This window comes from Rhinolophus sinicus, linkage group LG04 (genome assembly GCF_036562045.2).
Source record: "Rhinolophus sinicus isolate RSC01 linkage group LG04, ASM3656204v1, whole genome shotgun sequence".
NCBI classification, from domain to species: domain Eukaryota; kingdom Metazoa; phylum Chordata; class Mammalia; order Chiroptera; family Rhinolophidae; genus Rhinolophus; species Rhinolophus sinicus.
In genome coordinates this window covers 154,385,398-154,411,803 of record NC_133754.1, presented here as the reverse complement: position 1 = coordinate 154,411,803, position 26,406 = coordinate 154,385,398, and the positions used below count along the sequence as shown (strand labels likewise).

General features: G+C 34.7%; 1 protein-coding gene across 4 annotated transcripts in view; it reads right to left on the bottom strand.

Annotated features, from left to right (window-relative positions):
• Positions 1 to 26,406, bottom strand: part of NAA35 (N-alpha-acetyltransferase 35, NatC auxiliary subunit) — a 51,452-nt gene that overhangs the window by 1,038 nt on the left and 24,008 nt on the right. For all 4 annotated transcript variants that reach the window (XM_019750096.2, XM_019750094.2, XM_019750095.2 and 1 more), the window contains 13 exons: positions 26,240 to 26,323; positions 25,452 to 25,566; positions 20,389 to 20,567; positions 15,113 to 15,172; positions 11,503 to 11,609; positions 9,479 to 9,545; positions 8,052 to 8,150; positions 7,283 to 7,461; positions 5,492 to 5,628; positions 4,574 to 4,641; positions 3,543 to 3,683; positions 3,033 to 3,155; positions 218 to 298 (listed from right to left, as the gene is read on the bottom strand). In XM_019750096.2, the coding sequence (XP_019605655.1) occupies positions 218 to 298; positions 3,033 to 3,155; positions 3,543 to 3,683; positions 4,574 to 4,641; positions 5,492 to 5,628; positions 7,283 to 7,461; positions 8,052 to 8,150; positions 9,479 to 9,545; positions 11,503 to 11,609; positions 15,113 to 15,172; positions 20,389 to 20,567; positions 25,452 to 25,566; positions 26,240 to 26,323 (1,440 nt within the window). The remainder of the gene's footprint in view (positions 1 to 217; positions 299 to 3,032; positions 3,156 to 3,542; positions 3,684 to 4,573; positions 4,642 to 5,491; positions 5,629 to 7,282; positions 7,462 to 8,051; positions 8,151 to 9,478; positions 9,546 to 11,502; positions 11,610 to 15,112; positions 15,173 to 20,388; positions 20,568 to 25,451; positions 25,567 to 26,239; positions 26,324 to 26,406) is intronic.

The following is a 26,406-nucleotide window of genomic DNA, read 5'->3' as shown; positions in this document are numbered from 1 at the left end:
GAGAGAGGGGAATGGGAAGGCAGACTTTTGAAATTTCAAGTTAACAAAATCTATGTCTCGGGGCAAAATACTAGTTAATTTACTTTCTGCTGCTGAAGCTCTCTTAGGATGATTTTTATGAGTCCTTAAGAAACTTGTTGTAATATTTATACATCTTATTGAAAAGTGAAGTTTTACCATAATTGAGGACCATTTCTTTTCCTCACAATGTACTTACCTTAGATTCCTTTTTGTGTCCTCCTGCCAGTAACTTCATAACCACAAAGTTGGGTTTGGCAACCTTTAAAATTCTGTTGACCTAAACAATGAGCAACATTATTGATATCAAAACATAAAATTCACAGTCAAAAATGTCTTTATATTATAGATACTAATAGGAACTTTGCACAATATAAGTTATTTTATTAAATAAAGGCAATTTAAAACTATGATCAAATATCATCTTTTAGTAACACAGAATTCTATTTCAGTCAACTCTGAAAACTTGAAAGAGCTATTTATTGTATTTTGCTCTCATTAAAACAGAAGAATATTAGCCTGCAAAGTCCTGCCTAGGAAGCACTGTAGTGTTTGGGGCATGGACTGTGGAGTTAGCTGTCTGCTTTTCAAATTGCAGCTTTGCCACTTGCTAGCTTTGAAACCTCTGGCAAGTTCTCTAACATCTCTGTTCCTCAGTTTCTTCAACTGTAAAAATGGAGATAATTTTACCCCACAAGGATTTGTTGTGAGGATTAAATGAGTTCATATAGATTTTGAGCTGAGAACCAGGCCTGGCAGGTAGTATCCTTTAAGTGTTAACTACTATTTTTTTCTGACTACCACTTGTTTAAAAGCCTTCCTGAACACATGAATGACAATGGAATGGAATACTGCATTTCTCTTTTAGATGGGAGTAGTATACGATTTGAAGGAAAAGCTTTCCCACTGTCACTCTCTTGCTGACCTCTCTCCAGAAAACACATGACCGAAAGTTCAGGCACCACTTGTCCTCATCTCCAGATCACACATCTGCCGCCTACATGACAGTTCCATTTGGATGCCCAACAGGCGTGTCCAAAACTGAGCTCCAACCTTCCCCACCTGCCTCCCCAACAGCTCTTGCTCCATCTGCACTCTTCCCCTCATGACTCAATCCATCCAGGTGCTCAAGCCAAAAATCCTTCAAGTCATCTTTGACGCCTATTTCTTTCACCCAACATCTAATCCACCAATCAACCGTTGGCTTGACCTTAAAATACATAAAGAATGCGATCACTTGTGATCACTTTCACTGTCACCACCAACTCTCACCTGGGTTACTACTGTGGCCTTCTGACCGGCTCCCATGCTTCCACCCTTGGCCCCACCACAGTCTATTTTCACTAAAGTGGCCAGAATGATAGTTTAGAACACAGATCTGGTCACTTTGCTCAACACCCTCTAACAGCTCACCCCTTAGCTGTTCTTCCAACACTCCAGGCACACTCCTGCCTTGGCACCTTTACACATCCAGATCTCACTGCCTAGAGGGCTCCGCTCCATCCCCAGATGTTCATGTAAACTTCACCTTCCAGGATTTGCTCAAAGGCCATGTTATTTAAAATGCCTAATCCCCTCTACCTCCCTATCTCTTGCAGCAATGACTATCCCCATTCCCAGCTTGATTTTTCTTTGTAATACTTACAATCTTCTAGTATACTATTTTATTTTTACTTACTTAATTACTGTCTGCAACCCACCACTCTCCCTAACCCTGAGGAGGGCTGGGATTTCTGTCTTTTGTTTCACTGCTGGAATCTACCACAGTGCTGGAGGCATATTAGGCACTCAACAAACATTTGCAGAATGAATGAATGAAGTCCACTAAAAGAAACATGCCCTTTATTATAGGTAACTTCCTCTAATTTTTATATTTCCCCCTTTTAAAATTTTTATTTATTACATGGTTATATATGATAAGTCATCTCTCTCCTATCCCTGTTCCCCAAGGTACTCAGCTCCCCTCCCAAGAAGAAGCAAACAACTGTTCTTCCATATTTTTCTAGGAATATGTTATATAATACTCCTTTTTATTGAAATGGCAAGATACTACACACACGGTTTAGTACCTTACTTTTCAAACTTCTGTATCCTGAAAAACATTCCATTTCAATACATAAATATCTTCCTTGTCCTTCTAAAGGCTGCACAGTATTTCATTGCATGATAAATTACATTTAACAGTCCCCTGTTGATGAACACTAAAGTTTCTTCACTTTTTCTATCAGAAATCCTGCTGCAGTGAATACTCTTGTATATTCATCACATCCCTCACTTCCCACATGTGCACATGTATCTATAAGAAAAATCCTAAGAAGCAGAATTGCCGGGCGTTTGTAATTTCTGACAGATACTGCTAATCTACCCTTCCATGGAGACTGTACCAAGATCCACTCCCCCAAATGGTCTGTGTGTTATAGGTAACTCTCATTTACAAAATCAATGCATTTCAATAAAATTAGGTATACAGCAAATTGTGAAAATGAAAGCCTGAAACTTAATATTTTATTTTGCAAGTTTTAAGCTCTGTAAAATGCTATCTCAAAATAAAGTCATCAAAAAAAAATTGCCTTCATTTTTAATGGTCAAGTGAATAACGTAGTTTTTACTTCCTGTGATAACTGATCAGATCATTTCTCAGACTTAAGATTTATATAATTGTTTTAATATAGTATAGATTGAAGTAAAAAAATTTAAATGTTAATATTTGTGACCTGTGGATCAATCTGGATCTTATTTCTATTCTTTGTATGTCACGGTTCTAAATCTTAATTTATTTTTGCATTGATTTCTAAATTTACAAAGGAGATATTTATATAATCTCTTTCATCAAATAAGGTAAAGTCTGACAAGGTTACATTAGCAAAGCCATTTGAAATTTTGTGCCAGAAACACTGACAGGCTTCATTTATTAATACTATAAAGTTCATTTTTATATTAAACTGTCACCCAGTAGTAATATATGTACTTTCTGCCAAGTTTTTCTTCTAGAATTACTGTGACTGCAGGCTTACCTCATGGTCTGGGTTTGGGATATTTTCCAATATCATTTTTGCCTGCTGAAAGTGCTTACTAGCTGCCACATACAGTTCTGGAGACTGAGGAGGAGGGCTGTATTTATTGAGGTCAGACATTTCCTAAAAAGGGGGAAATACTATTATTTAAAACATGTTTAATATGAACAACTATAAAACACTTTTTTAAATTAAAGAAGTCTACAATGACTATCCATTCATACATAAATCTGAAGTAAACACTCAGCATGTCCCCATTTTTTCATCTGAAATACTAAATTCTCAACCTTCATATACTATCTCATATTATTCTCATACTTAAATGACAACATAATGAATACATTTTTTAAAAAGCTAAATAATTTCACACTATTTAAATGGCTATTTTATTACCTTGTCCCACTGGTCCAACAATAGTTTGATTTGACTATTTTAACAAAGTGGCTAGATACAAACATCTCTAAGAAGATCTAAAGACTATTTTACAATTATTTTAATGAGCAGCTTCACCTTGAACTGCAGATAGTGCACTGGTGGTGGTGTCATTACACTGTTGAATGGAGCAAATCTGTGCTCATACCGAACTTGTTCACTATCAAGCTCAAATTTCGGTTTTCGTACTTTGCCATCCATGTCAAATGCTACCATGGTCTAAAGGAAAAAGAATGAAGAAAAAAGATGATTCAATATGAAAAAGTGAACATCCTCGTTAATTCAGAACAGAAAACAAACAGCTATTTACATACAGCCAAAACAAGTCAAGGCTCAGAAACAGGAAGAGAAAAACTGGCTTTAGTATTCACTTTTATGTTATGTGCCATCTTTTATACAAAGTATTGAAGGTGTAGTGTTTAATTAATAGTTTTCCCAGTGAAATTATACCACATGCACATTATATTTCCATACTTTACAACAGCTTTGAAACCTTCACGTAAAAGCTTCTGAAGAAACAAGTAGCACATAATTTTTATAAGAAAAGCACAGGTCCTGTTTTTCAAACAGGAGTCTGTGTTCTATGTATTTTATTATAAATCATTTCTTGAATTGCCAAGTATAACTTAAGAGTTAGGAATCACTATATCTCCTTGAAAACACCCACTTTTGTTTAAGCCATTCATTGTGGAGCCCACACCCTTCCTAATATACTCCTAAAAAAAATCCAAACCCCATCTCTTCCAAGAAACCTTTCCTGATCATCAATCAGAAGGAAACTCTTACCCTTTCTTACTACCTGTTTTACACATATGCCACCTGGCCTGTCATTAACTAGGTATTTGAGACAAGATCACATCAGGTTAGACTTGGTATCCTGCCGTGTACTCAGTACAAGGTATCTGTCACGCAACATGTCTTCAAATATTTGGTAAACAAATTAATGAAAACTAGACTTTGAAAAAAGGTAATTTTAAGCAAATGGTCAGTAAAAACAAAGTTGAAATTAGAACGCAGAAAAAAAAGTCACAGAAAACAGTCCATTTTAAGTAAACCATATGACAGCAATATAGTTAAAAAGCAAAAAGAACTTCGTTTCAACAACTTACCTTGAACATACCAGCACACATGTTCTGATATGCCTGGCTCATTGTGATCTCACGGCTCAGTGGGCGAACTGTAATAAGAAAGAAGATCACCCACACTCTCCCCCCTCTTGCATTATTGCAGAAGAAAATTAATTTAAAAAAATCTTCCAGCTTGTTTACTAAATTAAAGTTTTAAACAGTTTGTTCCTACAGGTTAAATTTTATGGCCCAAATCTACAAATAATAAAATATAACTTACAGGCTAAACAAGAATCACGTTCCCCAAATAGCTAATACCATAAAATTCTAATTCTAGTGTGAAGTAATTTTAATTTCTGAATTCATCACACAGACTTCTTAAATAGGAAACCTATGAAGGGTCATTTAAGAGCCCACCCCAAATCCTAAGGAAATCCTAAGGAGAACTAAAGTCATATTTTATGATTGCAGCGGTATCTGTTCCCTGCCAGGAGCAATGAGTACAGCAGTCCCTCTGAAACACTTTCTCCTCATGGTCCTCGGGGGTGTGCCCGGGGCTGTAATAACCTTTCTGTGCTGATTACACCAGCACAATTCCAGATCTACTTCCCTCCTGAGCTGTCGGCCTCTGTGAAAAGACCAAAGGTCTCCTGATGTCTTGTTCCTTAACCTATCTTGCTTGCACACTCCATGTGGCTACTTATTCGTATTCTAAGGTCCTCTGACACATGAAATTGCAAAGAAGTAAGAAAAGCAAAGAAAGGAACCCAAAAGGTTTGTATCACTAATATTGGGACTCAGTTTCTACCTTGTACTTTCTGAAGAGAAGATGGGTGAGAATTAAAATACGACTATTTCACCCATTACAAGGCAGAGGTAGCTCTCCATCTATTTATTTGTAGAAATTAAAGTGTACTCCAAAGTTATTTATTTCTTAAGTTTAAAAGCAACCCATAGTACCTTTCTTCTTTTTCTTTGTCTTTTTACTACTCCGGCCTTTCTGCTGCTCTTCCATTATCCTTTCCTCTGCCATTTGAGAGCCATCAGCACGACTTAATGTCGACATCAACCATGCATAAAGGAATTCAGAGAGATACCTTAAAAGGTAAAACATGGGAGTTAATAGTAGATGTCTCAATGAGATAATTTTAGCAAAACATATTGGTACTAATAAAGAGATATTTTTCAGAATGTTATAAAGTCTTTAAAAAAAAATCATCCAATTAGATAATTGATAGATCTTGTAAGAAATGAGCATTATAAGTGATTAACTTTCCCTTTCTCGTAACCATATGTTGCCATAAAGTACTGAAAAATTTGTTTAATTTCCTACAACGACATGCATTTTACAACTTTACAAAAGATTTCTTGATAATGATATATATGTAAATGGAATGAATGCCCATTACATTGGTTTCACTGTATCAGGATACACTTCACCTCAACCTATTAAGTAAATATTGTATTTTTCTGTTAATTACAAAAGAAAGCAAATAAATCCAAATCAAGAGCACAAAAGCTTCCAATCAGTTGCCTCAAACCACAAAGGATAAACTTGAACATTTTCCCCTATAAACCGTCTTTGAATAGGAGTGTCTACTACGAGTTAACAAAATGTATTCCAAGTACCTATATCAAGACATGTTGGTAAGAGTTATTTATTATCTATATAACTGTTGAAGAATATACCAAATAATAGTTTTCTCACATTATTGTAGTTGATGCTGAAATTCAATTTTTTCTGGCCAAGACTTATCTGTTAAGAATCCTAGCAGCCATGATAACAAAACCACATCAACAGTGCGGAAGAGAATTACTTTCCTTCCTCCATAGCAGTTACTCCAGGGAATATGCAATATCTTAATTACTCATATAAATAATTTAAATAAAAAGATGAACTATATTAAGATCGAATATACTAAATTTAATTGTTTGTGATGAGCAATAGGTCATTATTTTGAAATTACCACTACTTTGCCAGACTAAGAAAAAGATTCAAGAGAACTGAATTCATTAGCTCACAGTTTCTTCATTTTCTTTCTATGACAGCTCCCCATGCTGAAAATATTCTCAAGCGTCTGCATGCTAGGTTTCGTTATCTCATCTCCAAATGAAAACAAAGAACTTCTCTGCTGAGGATCACCTCTTAACAACTTTAAAGCTCCTGAAACAAATCCTCAGGACCTGTTTGTAATCATTGTCATGATTTCTTCTAAGAAAGACCTGGTTCAAGTTTGGAGCTTTAATTCAGTTAAGTACATCACACAGCTACTGTGTTTCCCGAAAATAAGACCAGGTCTTATATTAAGGTTTGCTCCAAAAGACACATTAGGGCTTATGTTCAGGAGATGCCATCCTGAAAAATCATGCTAGGGCTTATTTTTCAGTTAGGTCTTATTTTCGGGGAAACACGGTAGTATCTAACATCACTGAAGTTAGGGCAAAATGTTAATTTTTCTCCCTAGAAACAGATAAGAGCTCTTCAATTAATCCATTTACCTTGGAGCCACTTTTTTTCCACTAATTTTAAAATAAATATTTAATGGCTAAAAAAAATACATTTGTATGGTGTCATGGCATTTAAAGATGTTCAAGATGATCTAGCTCTGATTTTCAATAGATATTTTTCAATTGTCCCACAACTAAAGTTAAAATACACTAAATGAAAAAAGTAACACTAAAATTACACTCTACAGATGCACTTCCAGATCTTTCTACCCTACCCACTACTAATTCAAATTGTTCTCTTACCAATATATGTAGTAGTACTCATGCATGCTGTAGAGTTCCAATTCAAAGCCACTTAGAAGATACTGTATCATAATTCGAAGATTATGGTAAAGGACCCAGGTACCTAAACAAGCCAAATGTTGCCTCTGGGGTTCCTGTTTCAACAGCATAGTGTGAAGGGCTGCATCAACCTTTTCTGCCTATCAGAATAAAATATTGTAACATTTACTTTATTTTTCAGGTAATGAGAGATTTAAAAAAATAAATAGTTAAAAAATAGCATTAGCAGAAAATATAAATCTCACCACCTAAAGAACTCATACTTTCAAATGCATTTTTCATTAGGTTTACATCCAAATTTCTCATTTCACAATGGATAACATTTAGCTAAACATTCCTTAAACTAAAAAGACATCCAATTTATAGGACAAAAATACAAACAATTGACTTCATGTCTTTAGTTATATTATCAATATTGCTGATGACTACAAGTTTGCTTTAAGGTTAATATATTTTTATTATAATGTGAACTTGCTATAAAACTATAGTTCTACACATATAATTTTTCCTGATTATTAAATAATTTGTTTTCTCAAGTTTGGATTATTCTTTCTTTTCTGTAAACTCTCACTTTGGTATATGAAACTATTACATTGTAAGTGAAAAGAAAATTCACCATATTGAAAAACTAAATAGTCAAAGTATTGTTCCAAAGAATTGTTTTTAAAAATCTGGTCAGGGTATATGAATTGCCTAATATTAGAAGGGAGAGCAACTTGTTGGCTCTTACCTCATCCTGCAAGGTGGCAAATTCCTCAAGAATATGACCGAGCTTATCTCTCTGTCGAGCCCTATTGTGTCCATGGATCTGAATGAGACTACAGAATGGCTGCAATACAAATATAGTTTAATTGTCAATATGAAATGTCCTGATATTAAAGAAAGTTAACATTCCAAATTTCTAAAATCTGGCTTAAGGAGAAAAATTGCTGTGTATATAAGAATCATGCCTATGTACGTTTTCTTCATAGGTGTTTCTTTTTAAGGGAACTCAACACCAGTATTTAGCAATAGCTAGAAGAAAGTGGCTGTTTATGAAACTCATTTTCATATAGCAAAAATATCTTCCTTCAATCTTTAGGTATTTCCAGAATGTCAGGAAGACAGTTTCTTTTCTGCTTATTTTGAGACAAAATGCAGTGCTGAAGGCTGACATTTCTGTGCTGCTTTAAATATACCAGAATGCCTAATAATTACAAGGCTTGAGTAATGGCTAATCCCCATAAACTCTAACATTCTCCTATTCCCTCTCTATCAGATACAGCATTCTCATAAAGAATACTGTAACATTTCACTAATCAGACAATAGACATGGACAGTAGGATGCTCTGATTTAAGTATGAATTAAAAGATTCAAGTATAACATTGTTTTATAATTGTATACTCTGACAGATATTATCTCATTTGATCAATAACTAGCCTATCCTTTTAAGAGATAGAGGCGGTATTAACATTTCACTTTTTCAAGATTCGGAAATTTATAGAAAAGTGATCTGTCCAATAATGATAATATTGTATTAGTGATAAAAAAGGGATAAAAACGAAATCTGGTCTTTTATTGATTCTCCCTTCACCATACCATGCTGCCTTCACATACATATATTTTGTGCCCCAGAGAGCTCTCTATAAAGAGCTTATAATTAAACAGCAATGACTTACAATTAACTCAATCCTCCTCAAAGTTTATATTTTTTCATAATTACTTGAGATTTGAAAAAAGACTGTGATCTCATCTAAATTAGTAATTTTACTATAATCCTGTTCATTAAGATAATACAAAAATAAGTACCTGGGGATATTACAAATATTCCTTGTTTATAAAGTCAAATAAAATTTTGGGGTCCATTCACACACATAAAAAATGTGAACAACCGCTGTTTTCCCAGATGGGGTCAAAACTTATCCTGTTTCTGTGGTTCCTGAGGGTTACAGTGAGAGGGAATCAAAAAAGTGCCTCTGTATCTGACAATCTGCCAAAAGGACTATGGGTTACTGAAGCTATCCACGTGAGTTTAAGAGACAGAAACTTCCTATGTATTCAGTGAAAATGAGTAAGATACATTTGATGGAAAAATAGCACCAATGAATGCTAATAAAGCAACTGCACCCCACACTTTTTAAAGTATCCTTGACAATGATCCAAATTGTAGTTCTTACCCGAACACAGTGAGTAACAAAGGAGTCAATACAGTCCTTAGCCTGGTGGTTATTATATAGACAGCACCTGTAAGATAATAGTCATATCATTAAAATCAGACAATTTGGCCTACAAAAAAAGCAGTAATTACTCTAGGTGCTATGAACAGACAGGGATGGTGGAGAAGAGAGAAAATGGAACCAGATACATTGCTAAATTGAAGACTGATAGTAGTAGATTTAAGAAGTATTTCACTATTACTGTGGTGTTCACAATAAATGTGCATTATTTCCAATTTCTTTACTTCTATATTTGGACAATTAGAGTTGGATCGAATAAGATCAAATCAACAAGGAGAGAAGGAAAATTCCAAAGCTCCTGACTCTACTCCAACGTCATTTATTTTCCTACAACTGATATCCTCATGGAATACACTCATAATAGTAATTACAAAGAAGGTACTATACAGAATCCTACTTTCTTCCAGATGTATCCACATTTCCAACCACTGGCCAAAATCATCATCTACACACACCTTCTGGCCCCTCACCAAGTGGTTTCGCTGTGGCATTCCTTATCTCAGTTAAAGCATCATTTCTTGACTAAAGCTTTTCTGAGCAGTCTGGAAGGATCTGCTACATTCCTGGTTCTAGAGGAACTACAGGGACTGAACAGATGCAAGATACTCTTTTTCCATCCCTGAGGTGGGAGGTCAGTAGCCTTTGCACCTAAGGAGATGGGAAAGACATTCTTCTGGTACACTGAGAGGAGCTGACAACTTGCTCCTCATGTTTATATTAACTGAGCAGTCTGACCAGAGCGTCAAAAATAGAGCCATGATCACGCAATGGAAAATTACAGTGTATGCTGGAGCTAGGAGAAAGAAAAGAACACCTGGAACAGGTGGAGGCAAAACAGAAGTGCTGGAAGGATTAGCAAGGAGGCCAGGGTGGCTGAAGCAAAGGAGGTGAGGGGACAGCACTGAGATGAGGTCAGAGAGGCACCAGGACAGGGGTCTAGCCCAGGGCAGATGAGGCCTCAAAGGCTCAATTATAAGACTGGCTTTTACAGTGAATGAAAAGGCGAAGATTAACTGACACAAGGATGCTTGGGAATTTACTTCCTCCCAGTGAAGAGGCAGCCTTGAACCAACAGGAGTGTGTGTGAACTGTCAAGCTCCCTTGTCCCTGCGTAGGACAACTCGGACACGTAACCCACACTGTCTCCAGAGCTCCCCAACAGGACTGAACCAGAGTTCCTTTCTGTGGAGCACACACTGTGTGGCTTTCTTCCATTTCCCACTTGCCCACAAATCTACTGGTTTTTCCTGGGAACACTTCATAATTACATGTACATGAATCTTTGTCTCAGGCTCTGTTTCTGGGGAACCCAACCTAAGAAAGGAAGGTACCAGAAAGTTCCATGTGAGATGTGGCATGATTTATTCAACAAATTGAATGCTGGACCACTGTTTTTATAATACATAATTTCACATCCAGTCTTCACATATGCTGGTTTATAAAAGAAATAAGATTCTTTTCTTCCTTCCCCATTGGAAAAGCTCTACTTATTTTCTAAAATGCCAACTAAGATGATGATTCTTTCTACCTGAAACACTTTCCAGCCTCTTATGGCAGGCAGCGTGTTTTTGGGGGAGTGACTCTACCAGATCGTAATTTATGAAGCAATTATCTGCATTTTCTATTTCTATCTAGACTCCATTGAGAAAAGACCTTATTTTGTTTTCTATAATTATTTCCCAAAGTGCCTACCTAACACAGTGCTTTGCACACAGTGTCAATATAACTTACTGAATTTCTGATAACTCCTTGGAAGTTTTTCTTCTCATATTGGACCTAATGTCAACCTCACAAAAACCTCAGTTTAAACTAAACAATATGTGGCAGAAATCAATTTTAACATGATTGAGTTTATTTTTTATATGGAGACTTGATTCCAACAGTTTTTATGCCATGGTTATAAAGAAGGAGGAGAGAGAATTTGGGCAAGAAACACATGCTATAAAATGTTTTATGGTACTTACTTTGGGGAAAGCACCGGAGGACTGACAAAAGACCGAAGTGCATCTTTCACCATATCTTGCATGAGATGAGTTCCAAAGACCTTTTTGTTATCCACCAGGAAAGTGGTCTTAAAACAAATGTTATACGTTAGTAATGCTGTCACAATCTTGACATACTGTACATATAGTTGCCATACTATGACATAAGCATACTTCTCATAAATACCACAGAATACAAGAGGTTAAAATATACAAAGTTGGTGGAAAATTTCGATAAATTACTGCCTTCACAATGGGTATTACTTACTAATTCCTATCTAAGGTGTATTCTGATGCAGAATAAAAAATGTGCAGGGAAAAAAAAAATCTCCGAGGTCAGGAGTATTAATATTGAAATAGTCAAAATGAACTGACTAGTCTAAATATGTCAAATGAACTAATATAAAAGGGCTTCATAAATTATGAACTATTAAGTGACTAAAAATATTAAGCTAGTCAATAATCTTTATCTCTAATGAACACCCTGGAATTGATACAAACTTTCCAAAATTGGAAAATTATTAATACATTTTTTAATTTAAAATAAATTATTTAATAATAATTTGCATTTAATGTTCTCCCCTTAACAACCTCAATGTATTTTAATATTTACTATATTACACCTTATTTGATTTCCTAACATATCTGGGTTGTTTCCAGTTTTTGATGATCATGAACCAAACAGCTATAAATATTTGTATACAGGTTTCCAGGAGAACGTCAGAGTCCACTTCTCCTGTGTAAACAGGTAGGAGTGGGATTTGTACATTTAATTTTATAAGAATCTGCCAAACTGTTTTCCAAAGTAGCTGCAGCACTTTACATTCCAATCAGTATTGCACCCTCACAACCACTTGGTATTTTGTTGTTTCTTTCAGTTTTTCAAAAAATATTCTGAAAGGTGGATAGTAGCTATTTCACTGTGGTTTTAATTTGCATTTCCATAATACTAACGATGCTGAGTATCTTTTCATATTGAAATGTTCAAAATTTTTGCCCTTAAGAATTGAGTTGTTTTCTTATTATGTTGATAGATTTCTTTATACGTTCTAGATTCAAGTCCTTTGTCAGACATGACTTGCAAATATTTTCTCACACTCCATAGAGTCTCATTTCATTTTCTTAAGTGTCTTCCACAGGTTTAGTTTTAGATTGACCAATATATCATTTTTTTAAAAAGACTTGTGCTTTTGATGTTACACCGAAGAATTTTCTGCCTTCTCCAAAGCCACAAATATTTTCTCCTATCCTTTCTTCTAAAAGTTTTATAGTTTCACATTTTACATTTTAGATTTATTCTGAGTCAGTTCTTTTTCTTTTTGGGCGGGGGTCATATGTCTATCCAATTGCTCTTGCATCATCTGTTGAAAAGACTACCATTTCTCCATTAATTTGCTTTTTCTTTGTAAAAAACTGACCAGGTCAGTTGATCATATTAGTCAATTAATAAAGGACTACATAATATAGTACTATATAATAAAGGACTAATTAAAGAACTGGACATCTTTGGAGTTTCCCTTTGGTTCCACTGATACATGTGTCCATCATTTTGCCAACACCCCATCTGCCTAGTAGTCAGGCAGTGAGTTCCCAACTTTGTCCGTTTTTTACCCCAAAAAATTGTTTTGGCTGTTCTAGTTCCTTCACCTTTTCATACAAATTTTAGAATCAGCTTGTTGATAGCTATAAAAATTCCTGCTATGACTTTGATTGAGATTGCTTTGAATCTATAGATCAATTTTGGGGAGAATTGAAAATATCAATTCTTTCAATCCATGAACAAGGTATATCTGTCCATTTGTTTAGGTCTAAGATTATTCATCAGTACTTTGTAGTTTTTCAGCACACAGGTTCTACAAACAGGTGTTATTTATACCTAAGCATTTCTCTTTTTTTTTATTTTATATTATTGTAAATAGTAGTTTTAAAATTTTTGATTTCCCACTGTTCAAGTACATAGAAATACAATTGTTTTTTGTATAGTGGCCTCATATCCTGAGATCTTATTAAACTTATCCATCTATCAGGTCTAGGAAATTCTCTGTAGATTCCTTGGCACTCTACAAAGAAAATTGTGTTGTCTGTAAATAGAAAATATTTCTTTTTTTATTCTCAACTGTATGTACGCTTTTTATTTCTTTTTCCTGCCTTTTATTACTGGCTACGATTTCCAGTACTACGGTATGTTGAGCAAGAGTGGAGTGATGAGAGTGGACATCCTGGCTTTCTTCCAAATCTTAGGAGAAAAGGGATTAATCTTTCATCATTAAGTATGATGTTGACTGTAGGTTGTCCTTACATCCCCTTTACCAGGTTAAGTTAAGTTCTCTTCTATTCCTAGGTTTGCTGAGAGTTTTTAAATCATGAATGGCTGCTGAATATGGTCAAATGTTTCTCCTGAATTTATTGAGACTTTAGATTGTATAATGAATTACACTGAATGTTTTTCAAATGTTGAACCAGCTTTAAATTCCTGAGATAAAACACACTTGGGTCATGATTTTTAAAAACTATATTGCTGGGTTCAATCTGAAAATCCTTTTAAGATTTTTGTACCTATGTTCATAAGGGATATTGGTCTATTGTTTTCTATGCTTGTAGTGTCTTTGGTTTTGCTGTTGAGGTAATGTTGGCCTCATATGAGTGTTCTTACCTCTTCTATTTTCTGGAAGAGACCGTGTAGATATGGCCTGGAGTTTTCTTTATTGGAAGGTTTTCAACTATGAATTCAATTTCTTTAATAGATATAGGATTAGCTATCTATTTCTTTTTGAGTGAGTTTTGCAGTGTCCTTCAAGAAACTGGTCTATTACATCTAAGTTTCTGAATTTATGGACAGAGTTGTTTACAATATTCCCATATTATCCTTTTAATGTGTGTAAGGTCTGTAGTGATATCCCATCTTTCAGTCCTGATATTATGCATTTGTATCTTCTCTATTTTTTCCTTGTTCTGTCTGGTAAGAGGTTTACCAATTTCAAAGACCTGGGTTTTGGTTGCATTGATTTTCTCTATTGTTTATGTTTCTTATTTTACTAATTTCTGCTTTTATTTTCGTTATTTCCTTCCTTCTCCTTGCTTTGAATTTAATTGGCTCTTCTTTGTCTGGTGTTTTAAAGTAGAAACTTAAATTATTAATTTCAGATCTTTCTTTTTTTTTCATATAAACATTTAATGCTATAAATTTCCCTATAAGCACTTCTTTAACTGTATCCCACAGATTTTGATGTTATATTTTCATTTTCAGACTTCCTCTTTTATCCATGTATTCTTTAGAAATGTGTTAATTTATAAATATGTGGAGATTTTTCCAGTTATCTTTGTTATTACTAGTTTAATTCTGAAATAGTCAGAGTACATACTTCGTATGATTTCAATTGTTTTAAAATTAAGATTTGCTTTATTGCCCAGGATATGATCTTGATTAAAGTCTAACAATCTAAGTCAAATACTTCTATTAATAAAATATAATATTAACTGTGGAATATCCTTTAAAAGCATCTACCTTTTGTTCCCTCAATCAATAAAACAGTGTCAATAGATATATAATTTGGTGTTCAAAGAAGTATTTTCATTACTTAGTGGAACTTACTTGTAACAGAGATCTTGAAAGAACACAAGGTGATTGTTCACTAAACTCACAGAAAAAATCCTAAGAGATACATAGAGAAAAAGTACTGTCATTAATAGATTAAATGAAAGCTGAGAACGTCTGCATATAGAGTGTAATTTTTACTAGACCTTCTGGGAATAATATATTACCAGAATTAGAATATGACAAATAGCTGAAGGTCATTTCTACACGAATTGTCTAATTGTATCAGTGGGATAATGGATAATTTTAGAGCCTAAATTTTTTTTTAAACAAACAGATCAATAATAGTATTGTGTGAATACCCGTGTTAAATGTGTACAGCATGAAAATAATAGTATCAATAATAATTTAGTAATGAATATAAGAGGTTTACTTCCTACTTCACAGAAATACCAAGTAACCAGGCCAATTTGATTCATATTACCAACTGTTCCTGACTCTAAGGAAAAACCAAAAGGTAGCTCAGAAAACTACACACAGAAGGGAAAATAAGATATGAAATACACTAAAACGTTAACATCTGTAGATTGCAGGATAGCAGCTAGCATCTTCAGATTTTTCTGCATTTTCCAAATTTTATAATTAAGTAAAAATGTATATATATATTGATATTTTTAAATTAAGGATAGGTATCTCAGCTTGGGGATACCTACAGTATTGCAATTGGCGGGCAGTGAGAATAAAATATATAGACCCTATAGCTTCCTCTCCTGGAAAAGACATGGTCGTGGCCTAGGTGACTATAACCGTGGAATACATCCCTAGACAATTACAGGCAGCGCTTTTTCCCACTGAGCCTTCTACTGTAGCCTAAGGAGTCCCCTCAGTCTAGTACTCATCAGGGACTCAGAGCTGGTATTGAAGATGAACCTCGCTGCCACCTAACTCCATCCAAGAAAGTCAGTATTACTGCTGGACTTGGACAAATCCTGGCCTTTTTATTATGTGACATCCCGAAAATGAGAGGGGTAAAAGTGGAAGCGGAAGGATGAGGAAGGGAGAATGGGAGTAGAAAGCAGTGGTGGGGACACGGAGTGAGGGGGATAGTGAGGAAGAAGGGGAGAAAAGATGTTTCTCCAGGGCTGTTAAAATATGCTCACTTAAGTCTCACCAATTTTTCAAAAAGTTTTCTTTTTTTCCTTTAACTGTTACCCCTTCTGGTTATCATCTCATGACCCTTGACGTTTCATCATCATTTTGAATAGCCATGAACCGTGTTTTAAATCCTCTCCTTTTTTAAGAGACAAACCTTGTCTTTTTCAGTTACATTTACTATCATTATGACCACTCATTCTAGGTCCTTTATTGGCTCTTCTTCCATCCCAAATTTGAAGTATGAATAGCCCTTATCTGTTTTTTTCTACACTTATTGCCCAGACTCGTCAATTTAAATGGGTACTTTACCAAAATCTACCAGGTTTCGCTAGTCAATTAACTATCTTTTTTCACCATTAATTTTTACACCTTCCACACATTGCTTAAGGCAAATATTCTCCACCAGAGAGAGAGATGTCCTTCCATTCTACATTACACAGAAAATTAAAATTCATCTATCCAACAGGAAATTCCTCAACTTCAGTCTTTCAGCGTCTACTGTCCCCACGTCTGTACCAGATCCTTTCCTTGCCTGCTTTAACCATAGAAGTCCTCCACTTGTATGAAGGACTCCATTCCTCCCAGCTTTCTCAGGAACATTATACACTGTCAATTGTCCATCATTTGCTCCCCTAGATATTAAAGTTTTCTCTTTCTACCAGATGGTTCCCATTTACATTTAAAGTCAAGTTTCTCCCATTTTTAAAAAGAAAAGAAGAAAAGACAGTCCCATGATCTCCCATTTCCTTCTCAACTGCTACCTTCTAAGCCAAACTTTCTAAAGGAGTTGGCGACACCCACTGTCTCTATTTACTCAACTCCCACTCATCTTCAACGCAAGCCAGCTACGTGGCTCTTTGTTCTGCCACCATTATCCCTCATCACTGAATCCTATGGATATTTGTTTGGACCTTATTTACCTCTTTCATTTGACTTCTTACAGTAGCATTTGACATGACTTCCTACTTGAAAAACCTTTTAACTGACTTTCATGAGTTGCTTCCTCTTGCTACTTCTCAATCTGTCCTGTAGGTTCAGTTTCGTACTAGACTGCTTTCCTTTCTTCATCTACTTTTTTCCTTGTAATTTTATCTATACAAATGCTTCAATTACTATCTATACTGTAAGAATTCCAAAATTATAACTCTAGCACAGAGCTCTAAACTCTATCCACAAAGTCAGTATCTATTTAGTATCTCTACTTAAATATTTCAACTATACCTCAAATTCTACTTCACTAAGACTCTCATTTGACTTGTATCAAAGGTCGCCTTTGACAGTATCCCCATTTCAATGAACAGTGCCAAATTTACACCTAGATTTGCACGTTAGAAGCCTGGAAACCTTCTAGAGAGCTCTGTCATGCCCCATATTTAATTCATCACCAATATGCTATCATTTTTAGTTCACACATAGCTCTAACACATAATCTCCCTGCCATCCTTCTACTCCAAGTTACCATCACCTCTCCCCTGGACTTTGATAATGATTTCTTCATTTGTTCCCTGTGTTTATTCTGGTCCCCTTCCAATCTTTTCACCATAAGGCAGCCACATCTATATAAATTTTTTTTTCAATATAAATTCTTAATCCAATTTTGCTACCACTCCACCCGTACTAATCTTGCAAAAAACTCTAATGATTTTCCTTTGCTCTGATAAAAACCCAAATCTTTAATGTAGCTTACATGGACCTGCCTCACCAAATCCCCCTCCGCATCACAGTATGCCCCACTCTGATACTTTTCTTTGCGTTTCTCAAATGTATCATGGAAGAGCATTCAGCTTCCTTCATCTAAAACTGCCCCCCCTCCTCCATCCTAATGAATGTCTACCTAACCTTCAAATCTTAGCTTTACCTTTACTTCCTTAAAAACTAAATTTGGCTCTGTCTCTGATAATTTTTTCTGTATGCAATATATAAATGGATAATATATTCTTAAACATAGCTTGACATTTATAAATACTTCCCCACGTCAATATTTTTCTATAACATACTCTTTTTTTTTATTAGTTTCAGGTACAAAAGACAAAGTAATACGTAGACGTTTATCATTTATATCCCTCACACTGTGTGAACTCCCCTCCCCCATCTATAACATACTCTTAATGGCTATTTGACACATACCATAGAATAGATAATGTCACCATTGGGCATATAAACTGTTTCTAGTTTTTCAAGATTACAAAGTATGATGCAACAAATACCTTTTTAGTGCATCTTTGTACATATCTCAGATTATTTTCTTATGCTAATTCTCTAGAAGGGGAGTGGCTGAGTCAAAATATACATTTTTAAGACTTTGAAGAGACAGATACCGGAGTACAGGAGAATGACTGTTTCCCTTTATCAACATTAAATATTACTGTACTTTTCAATCTAGTTGTTATAAACTGCATTTCTTTAATTTCTAGTAAGGTTAAGCACTTTTCATGTTTACTTCTTTTTAAACGTGTGCTCATGTCCTTTCCCAATTTTTTATTTGGATGTTTGTCTTACTGGCATTGCCAGCATTCTCTATAATCTGGCACTTTACCCTAATAATAACAGGTTTCTTATACCAATCCACCAGACTATTTGGTCCCTTATCCACCTTAACTTGAATCTTTTCCTCCACTCTTGGCCTCTGCCACACTCTCCCACTCCTCTACATATTCCTCTGTCTCAAGTCTTCCAGGGATCCAGACTTTTCTCCCACTATGGTCTTTTCATATCCAGTGTCAGCTGTCCCGGCTTAGCTCCCCCAGCTCCCCTCTCTTATGGTGCGTCATTATGCATTAATCTTCTGTCCAACTGTTACACTTTCTGATTCCAGTTCACAATGATCTTCTTTTCTAAAATCCTACAATTAATCTGGTGAACACAAATATATGTCCATGTAACAATTAAGGATCAGAAAAGTAGATGCAGCAGAAGAGTAAGAAAATCTCTATTCATTATACCAATATGCCAATCATCTAACTGATTCTAATTTAGTTAACCAATCATCTAATTTAGTTCTAAGCCCTCTAAACCTTAGTCTGTTTAGCTGACAATGACTTGCAAAATGAACTGACTTATGTCTGTGATCTTTTCTACCTTTAAGATTCTATGATTCTTATGTAGAATAAGGACAAACTACTAAAAAGAAAGCAAACACAAAAAGAAGTAATAAAGGCATAATCAGTGAAAGTTTCACAAGGAATGAGGACTTAAGCTGGGCTTCAATGACAAAGAATTAGTGGAAGGGAAAATAAAGTTATTTATTACAAGACAGAGCATAAACAAAAGCACAAATCTTTATTGACCATCAACTATATCCCAGAGGCTGCTGCACAATTCTAGGAATATAAACTACTTAATTTGTCATCTCAAGGAACACAGGTACGAAGAAACCTGGCACCAACAAGGAAGGCTTCACAGAGGCTACAACATGGGGCTAGGAATTATGTATCTCAGCAAGTAGGGGGAATAACAGTCAAATCCATATCTACACATAGTCATGCAAAATATGTCTCAACATCAACAGTATTATTTTGTATATTTTCTACCTTCCTACTAATCTTATATGTTACTATAATTTTACCAATCAACAAAACTCCATCTCTGAATGTTTTAATGTTCCCAAAATAAACCTATATTTTTCTTTATATTTTCACCCATAAAAAAGATTAATCCAAAATATGCCAACTTAATTGCTCAGCAACTTCACTGTAGGACTTCATCTTGAGGGGGAAGGATACACCTAACATAACGATTTACCTATACAGATGTTCACTTTAGTACTGTTTATAAGAGTAAAACACTGAAAATGACCTAAATGCTATTCAATATGAATGGACTGAATAAAACAGTGATATATGCTTACAGTGGAATACCATTGGGCCATTAATATAGAAATACATGTATTTGTTGACATGAAAAGAAATATGTTCATGATATAGAGATTAGTAATAAAGGAAAAGGTTACCATGATCCAATTTTTGTATAAAAAATATATTTAAATACATGCACACATATACGTATGTATACGTGTGTATACACACACACGCATACTTACATAAAAGGTTTTGAAGACAGAATCCAGGGTTCAAACTTCCATTTGTAAAACTTGGGTGAATTACCTAACCTTCTCTAAACTTTAGTTTCTTAATCTCTAAAATGAATAGTTATATTCCAGAATAGAGATTTGTACTTACCAGGATACAATGTAAATTTGTTAAATTGACCACCTCACAGACAGTTTTTATTCTATCTATTAATCTTGCAAAATAGTTGACCATTTCTTCCCTTTTAATTATTTTTGCATATCGAGGGAAGGTGGGTGGAAGTAGCCTCTGGTTAACAAGGGGCTCAAAACCCATCATAATTGGATGATCTAAAAAGAAAAAAAGTGAGATTTTTCAATGGTTCTCTGAATTTTAAACCTCAAATATTACTAAATGTAAAAAGAAAAAGGTCAGTTTCAAAAGCATCTTCAAATTCTAATCCAAATATTCTCTAAATGGATTTTATAATTTATAATGAATATATCCATACACATATTTTAAAATGATAAGCTAGTCTTTCTCAACTTGAAGTCTAAATTGAGGAAGTATATCTCTGAAATGCAAACTGATTAAACGTTTGGGTTCAAAATTCTCTTGCTGGACTACAAACAGGCTGTAAACCAAGAATAAAAAAAGAAAATAGTTTCAGATGTAATGAAAGAAAAAAATTAAAACGGAGCAGGTCTCACTATTAAGAATTAAAAGCAAGATTGATACTTAACCAAATTATAAAAATGCTCCTCAGACATACACCCTATCTGTTCCTAAGGATCATGCAAATAAAGAAGCTCCCCAGGGTTCCTGACCTTTTTCCTCAGCTCTGTACTGAAGTTCTCTCTGATTGAAGTTACTTATTCTTACATAAATTCCAGTTTAGCTGATGATTTCTAGACCTAAATTCTCAGCCCACAACCTTTCTTCTCTGAGTACCAAGCCTATGATTTCTGACCACCTTGGTATATCCCACACCACCTCGAAAGGCACGCATCCAGAAACGACCTTAAATCTTTCCCAAACATTGCTTCTCTTCTCATATTCCCTTTCTCAGTAAAATGACCCAATGTTCTTACAACTGCTTAAGCCAGATACTTCCCTGTCTCTTCTCACCTCCCCATCTGCTTTATTTAATCAGTCCCTAAGTCTTAAGTACCCCACTTCCTACTGTCTAACCAATCTTTCTCTCTTCTTCATTCTTACTACCACTGCAAAGCCTGGTTTCCCTGCACTGACTGTTCACTCATTAAATTAATCCTAAATGTTGCCACCTCAATTGTTTTATCGAAATTACACCTGATTTCACTCCCCTAATCCAAAGATTTTATTGACTCCATTATATATAGTACAAATTCTTCATTGGGCACTTAAAGGTACTTTACAATTTTCTCCCATTTCTATAGAAAAAAATTTTGTACTTCAATGAAAAACTATTCATTGTTAGATTGAGCCTATGGGAGCCATTTTAAAAATCTTAAATCAGTTATAAATAATTGAGAGACATGCAATTCTGTCCTGTCTGGTAGAGATTCAACAGACTTCCTTCTCACTCTATAGAAAAAACAGTTTTGCCTCCACTAATCATTTATTTCAACATTCCTATATGCCATAAAAATTGGTGCATTTTAAAACTTTTCATGTCTGGTTATGTCATTGAACAAGTTTAACAAAATCCTTCACACACGTTATATAAGAGTCAGTTTTGCCTTTTTCTGAAAATTATCTTTTAACAGTCCCTATTCCCTAAACTCCATAAGCTATAAGCAAGCACAGTGCCTTGCAAATATCAGGCTCTTTTATGCCTCTTTACTTGCACACAAACTATTCTCGCTACCTGTAAAATCCTCCCCCTTGTTCTTAACCTGGGGGACTTAATGTAGCTTGAAGGTAGTAGTCCCTCGCCCTAGGTCCACGCCTAGTACACTGTATATACACTACTGCATTGTCTGTGTAGGATTACACCATTTGTTCTTCTCTCTTGAATTCTTTTGGAAGCAGGAACTGGTTTGTCTCACACCTAAATGCCTGGCTTATAACAGGCATTGGATATGTTCGCTGAACAACAAGATATGCATGCTCAAAATAAAATGAAAGACTGCCACCAGTATAATAAAACAGTCTGATTTATAACACTTAATTTAGAATTAAGGCACAGTAGTAGTGACAACATTGTAAGAAGCTTCTTTACCACACCAACATGAATACTTTTGGGGCTAAATTGATAAATGAACAAATCCAGACACTTAAGTAGTACATTACCCTTATTTTTCCTTAAAGTATTCTAATATACATCTGAAACTATTATCGAGGAATATTCTTTTATTCTTAATACACATATTTTTAGGCTTACACTATAAGGAGAAGATACTATAAATAGATACCAACCACTCATGAAAATCTGTATTACCATGAAAAGAAGTAAATATCAATGGGAAATGAATAACAAATACAATATATTCTGTATTACATTTACTTTTATACAAACTAAAAAGTGCAATACAAAACAATATTAACTTCTAAAACTAATTCAGCTCTCCTGATACTACTAAGTGTTTAGCAGTATTCCTGACCTCTACCCACCAGATGCCAGTAGCATTCCCCTAATTGTGAAAACCGAAAACAGATTCAGACATTACCAAATGTCTCTGGGAGGCCACAGTTGACAAACACTGATCCAGACAAACATAATAAGCAAGTATAATTCAGTATGGATAAACTTAGGAAGTAACAGGAATATCTAACCCACAGAGAAATTAGAAGAAAGACTTCCTAGAAGTGAAGTCTAAGGGAAGATCTAAATGATGAGAAGTTAGTCAAAGGACAAAATATTAGTCAGGACAAAGTATTCCAAGCATATCGAAGGCCTAGAGGACAGATAATATGGCTCCTTTTCTTTTTCCTTAGGGAGTGGCAATATTCCAAGTCATAACTTGTCCAAATTCAAAAAGTAAAAATAGATGCATATAAATAGAGAGGGGACAAAGTCCCTACACATAAAGTTTCAAGTTATCTGTATGCATCTCTCCATTCTCCACAGACATTTAAATTTTTCCTCTATATTTTTGTGAACATAGTCCTTGTTCATGGTTAAAGTGGTTCCTAGTAGCCATATTTAAATCTCATCTGTTGATGAAGCTCATGCATAAGGACTTTGTATCCATCCTATACAAGACATATAGTAACTTGCCTGACTAGAAAAGTACTTAAGAACTGAGATACAGTAAGCAGTTATTCATGATATAGAATAGAATTGAGCAGGAGAAGTACTAAAAGCCAGCAGAAGTTTGTGTTTCGTTTCATGGCAACATAAAATGAAAAGTTTTAAGAAGCTTTACCACACCCGATCCCCTTGCAGAATATATTGCCCTAACATTTTCCCATTATACTACATATATCTCTGCCACACAATTTATCTCAGACTGTCTTATATAAAATAACCTCAAGAGCTCTTACTAAATGAGCTCAGAAAAGACAATAATTCCCATTACTTTGTACCTACTATGTGTTGTGCTCAATGAAGTTTTCCTGAATTAAACTTGGATACAGATCAGACAAGATATTAAGAGGGCAAAATAATCTGAGATGAAAACTAATCTACATTATTGCTTTATTATCATTCTTCTTAGAATAGACATTATTGGGAAGACATTAACTTTTTTATTATAGAACTGTTTAGCTTTATGCTTAAAGGATAATTACAAAATTAAGCCAGCTAAAGGTAGTAAACAGATAAATTTAAAATTTTACTTGCTTAGTCGTAAGATTACATTTTTTAAAAAGTTTCTTCAAGCCAACTTTATACAAACCATCTTGCTGAAGCTTGCCTGTAAGCAGGCCATTAAAAACAGAGAAATAGTGGAAAATATATGCGCAGGCAATATATATTTTCAGCACTAATTAGTTTGAAATACAGGGAAGCCACAAACCACATGGACAACTAATGATCCTATAGCAATTATTATCCTCAGTTATAGACCAGAACAGTCCATAGTACTTAGGATATGGCAAAGAGGAGTATTAGAATCCAGTCATATGGAAGACTCTCGTTTTGTATCATTAATACCTTCTTGATACAAAACCCAACAAGTAATGAAGTAATGAATTATACAGTGGTTTCCACAAAAGTATTCTTGCACTAGCATTTGAAGTATTGGAGAGTTGCAGATTATGTTACACTTCTCTGTAAACATGTACCAGATATTGTGCTATGCATTAACAACATTTCAGCGGTTACAGAATGTCACCTAGGTAGTCATCTCATCTACATATTTTCCCCTCCTGGGGAAAATGAAAAAGTCAATGACTTAGTAAATTCAATATAATGATTAGGTACATAATGATAATAGTAATTTCCTAAACTAAATTACCTTTGTACTGTTCTACTAACTGACGTTTGAGTAAGAAAAAAATTCATGGGAAGGTGAACCAATAAACGCTGTCCCTAAGAAGAAGGGGTGGGATGGAAAAGGAAAGCAGTGTTAATCTAAAAACTGGCATTCCTGGTCACAGGACAAACAACTGGGAAAAACTAATTTAAAGAATATAAATATCTTCTCATTTTAATAAGTTTTAAGGGTAATCAAAATCCCTACACATTATCTAAAATATTAACTCAGTTGCAAATTTTACAACAAAAGTACACTATTCCTTTTATTTTAAGGTATAGTTCATAAATAAGATCTACTGAGTGTCAACAATGCACCACGTACCATAGAGAGATACAAATAAGACAGTTCCGTGACCTAAATGCATGAAAATTTCATAGAAAGACAAGTAGGTAAACAACTATAATATCATGTACTAAAAAATGTAACCGAGGTATGTATGATTGCAATGAGGCCACAGAGGGAATACTTAGGCCTGCCTGGTAGAGTCAGGGAAGACTTTGTGATGGAGGCAATGGTCTCTCAAAGGAGTAAAGGGCAGGTTATTAAAAAATAATGTAATGCCGACATCACAGCATGATCACCAGACTAGGTAAATATTCAGAGCCCAAAAAGTAAGATACAGGAGACAGCCATGTTCTATAGTACTGCTTTGTTCTAAAAAAAAAGGTTATAGAAGGGAGCATAAATACCCCATGTGAGTCTACCGAGCAACACCTTCCACGGTCCAGACAGACTGAATTACATGAAATTTTAGAACAAACTAAACACTACACACTCAATGGGGAAAAATGGAAAAAAAAAAAAAAGAGTAGGAGCAAAACAGACAATTACCTCCTTTAGTAGTATCATTCTGGGCCTGGATGCCATGATGCAAAGAATTATGAATGGCAGAAAGAAGATCTGATGCTTGAACCATCAATTTTTGAGCTTCTGCAACAGCACTGGTCTAGCAAACAAATCACCAAAAACATTCTTATATATTCTTTCACTGAAAGATATACATTAAATAGGAAAACCCTATAAACAATAGTGAAATTAAATGCTTGTTGTAATGACATTGGTTTTCACAAACTATCCACTTAAAATACAGGATGCCCAGATCCTGTTAGGATAGAAATTATTTTTTTACCCATACCTATATTTTGTAGGAGCCATTAAAAAACAATAGGAAACATTTCTGGTTTATTCTGTTAATCTTTTGTTGTTTTCAAAAAAAGAAAGAGATGTAGCCAACTGGAAAATTTCAGCATTTTTACTATGTCATTCATCAAGGTAAAATACAAAAAAGAAAAAAAAGGAGTATTACAAATGTTAGATCAAGAGTAAAGATTGGATCTTTACTCCCCACTTACTATTCACAAATTAGTCTACTAATAATATAAAATATTATTTTTAAATCAACAACAGACATGCACACGTAATGGAGAATATAAAACTCATGGGATTTTGAGAAAATCATCAGGGCTACTCTGATGTAAACACACCAAATGCTGAGTGCTATCTATATGCAATCGGGCATTTCAATGGAAACTCTCAGAACTACTTCAGTACAGCATTCCATTCCCCCACAACCAAAAAGAAACCCACTAAAATAGGCAGATTATAGTAAATGCCCTTACCTCTTTCTTAGTAAAGGCTATAAGCACTGTCAGTAATACTCGAGTAAATTTCACTCTGCTGAATACTGCTAAACACTGTTGGTGCTAAAAAATAAGAAAACTGGAAGTTAAAAGATGTTGTTTGTCAAAGGAATTTCATTTTTAAATATGGTATTTTAAATCCTAAA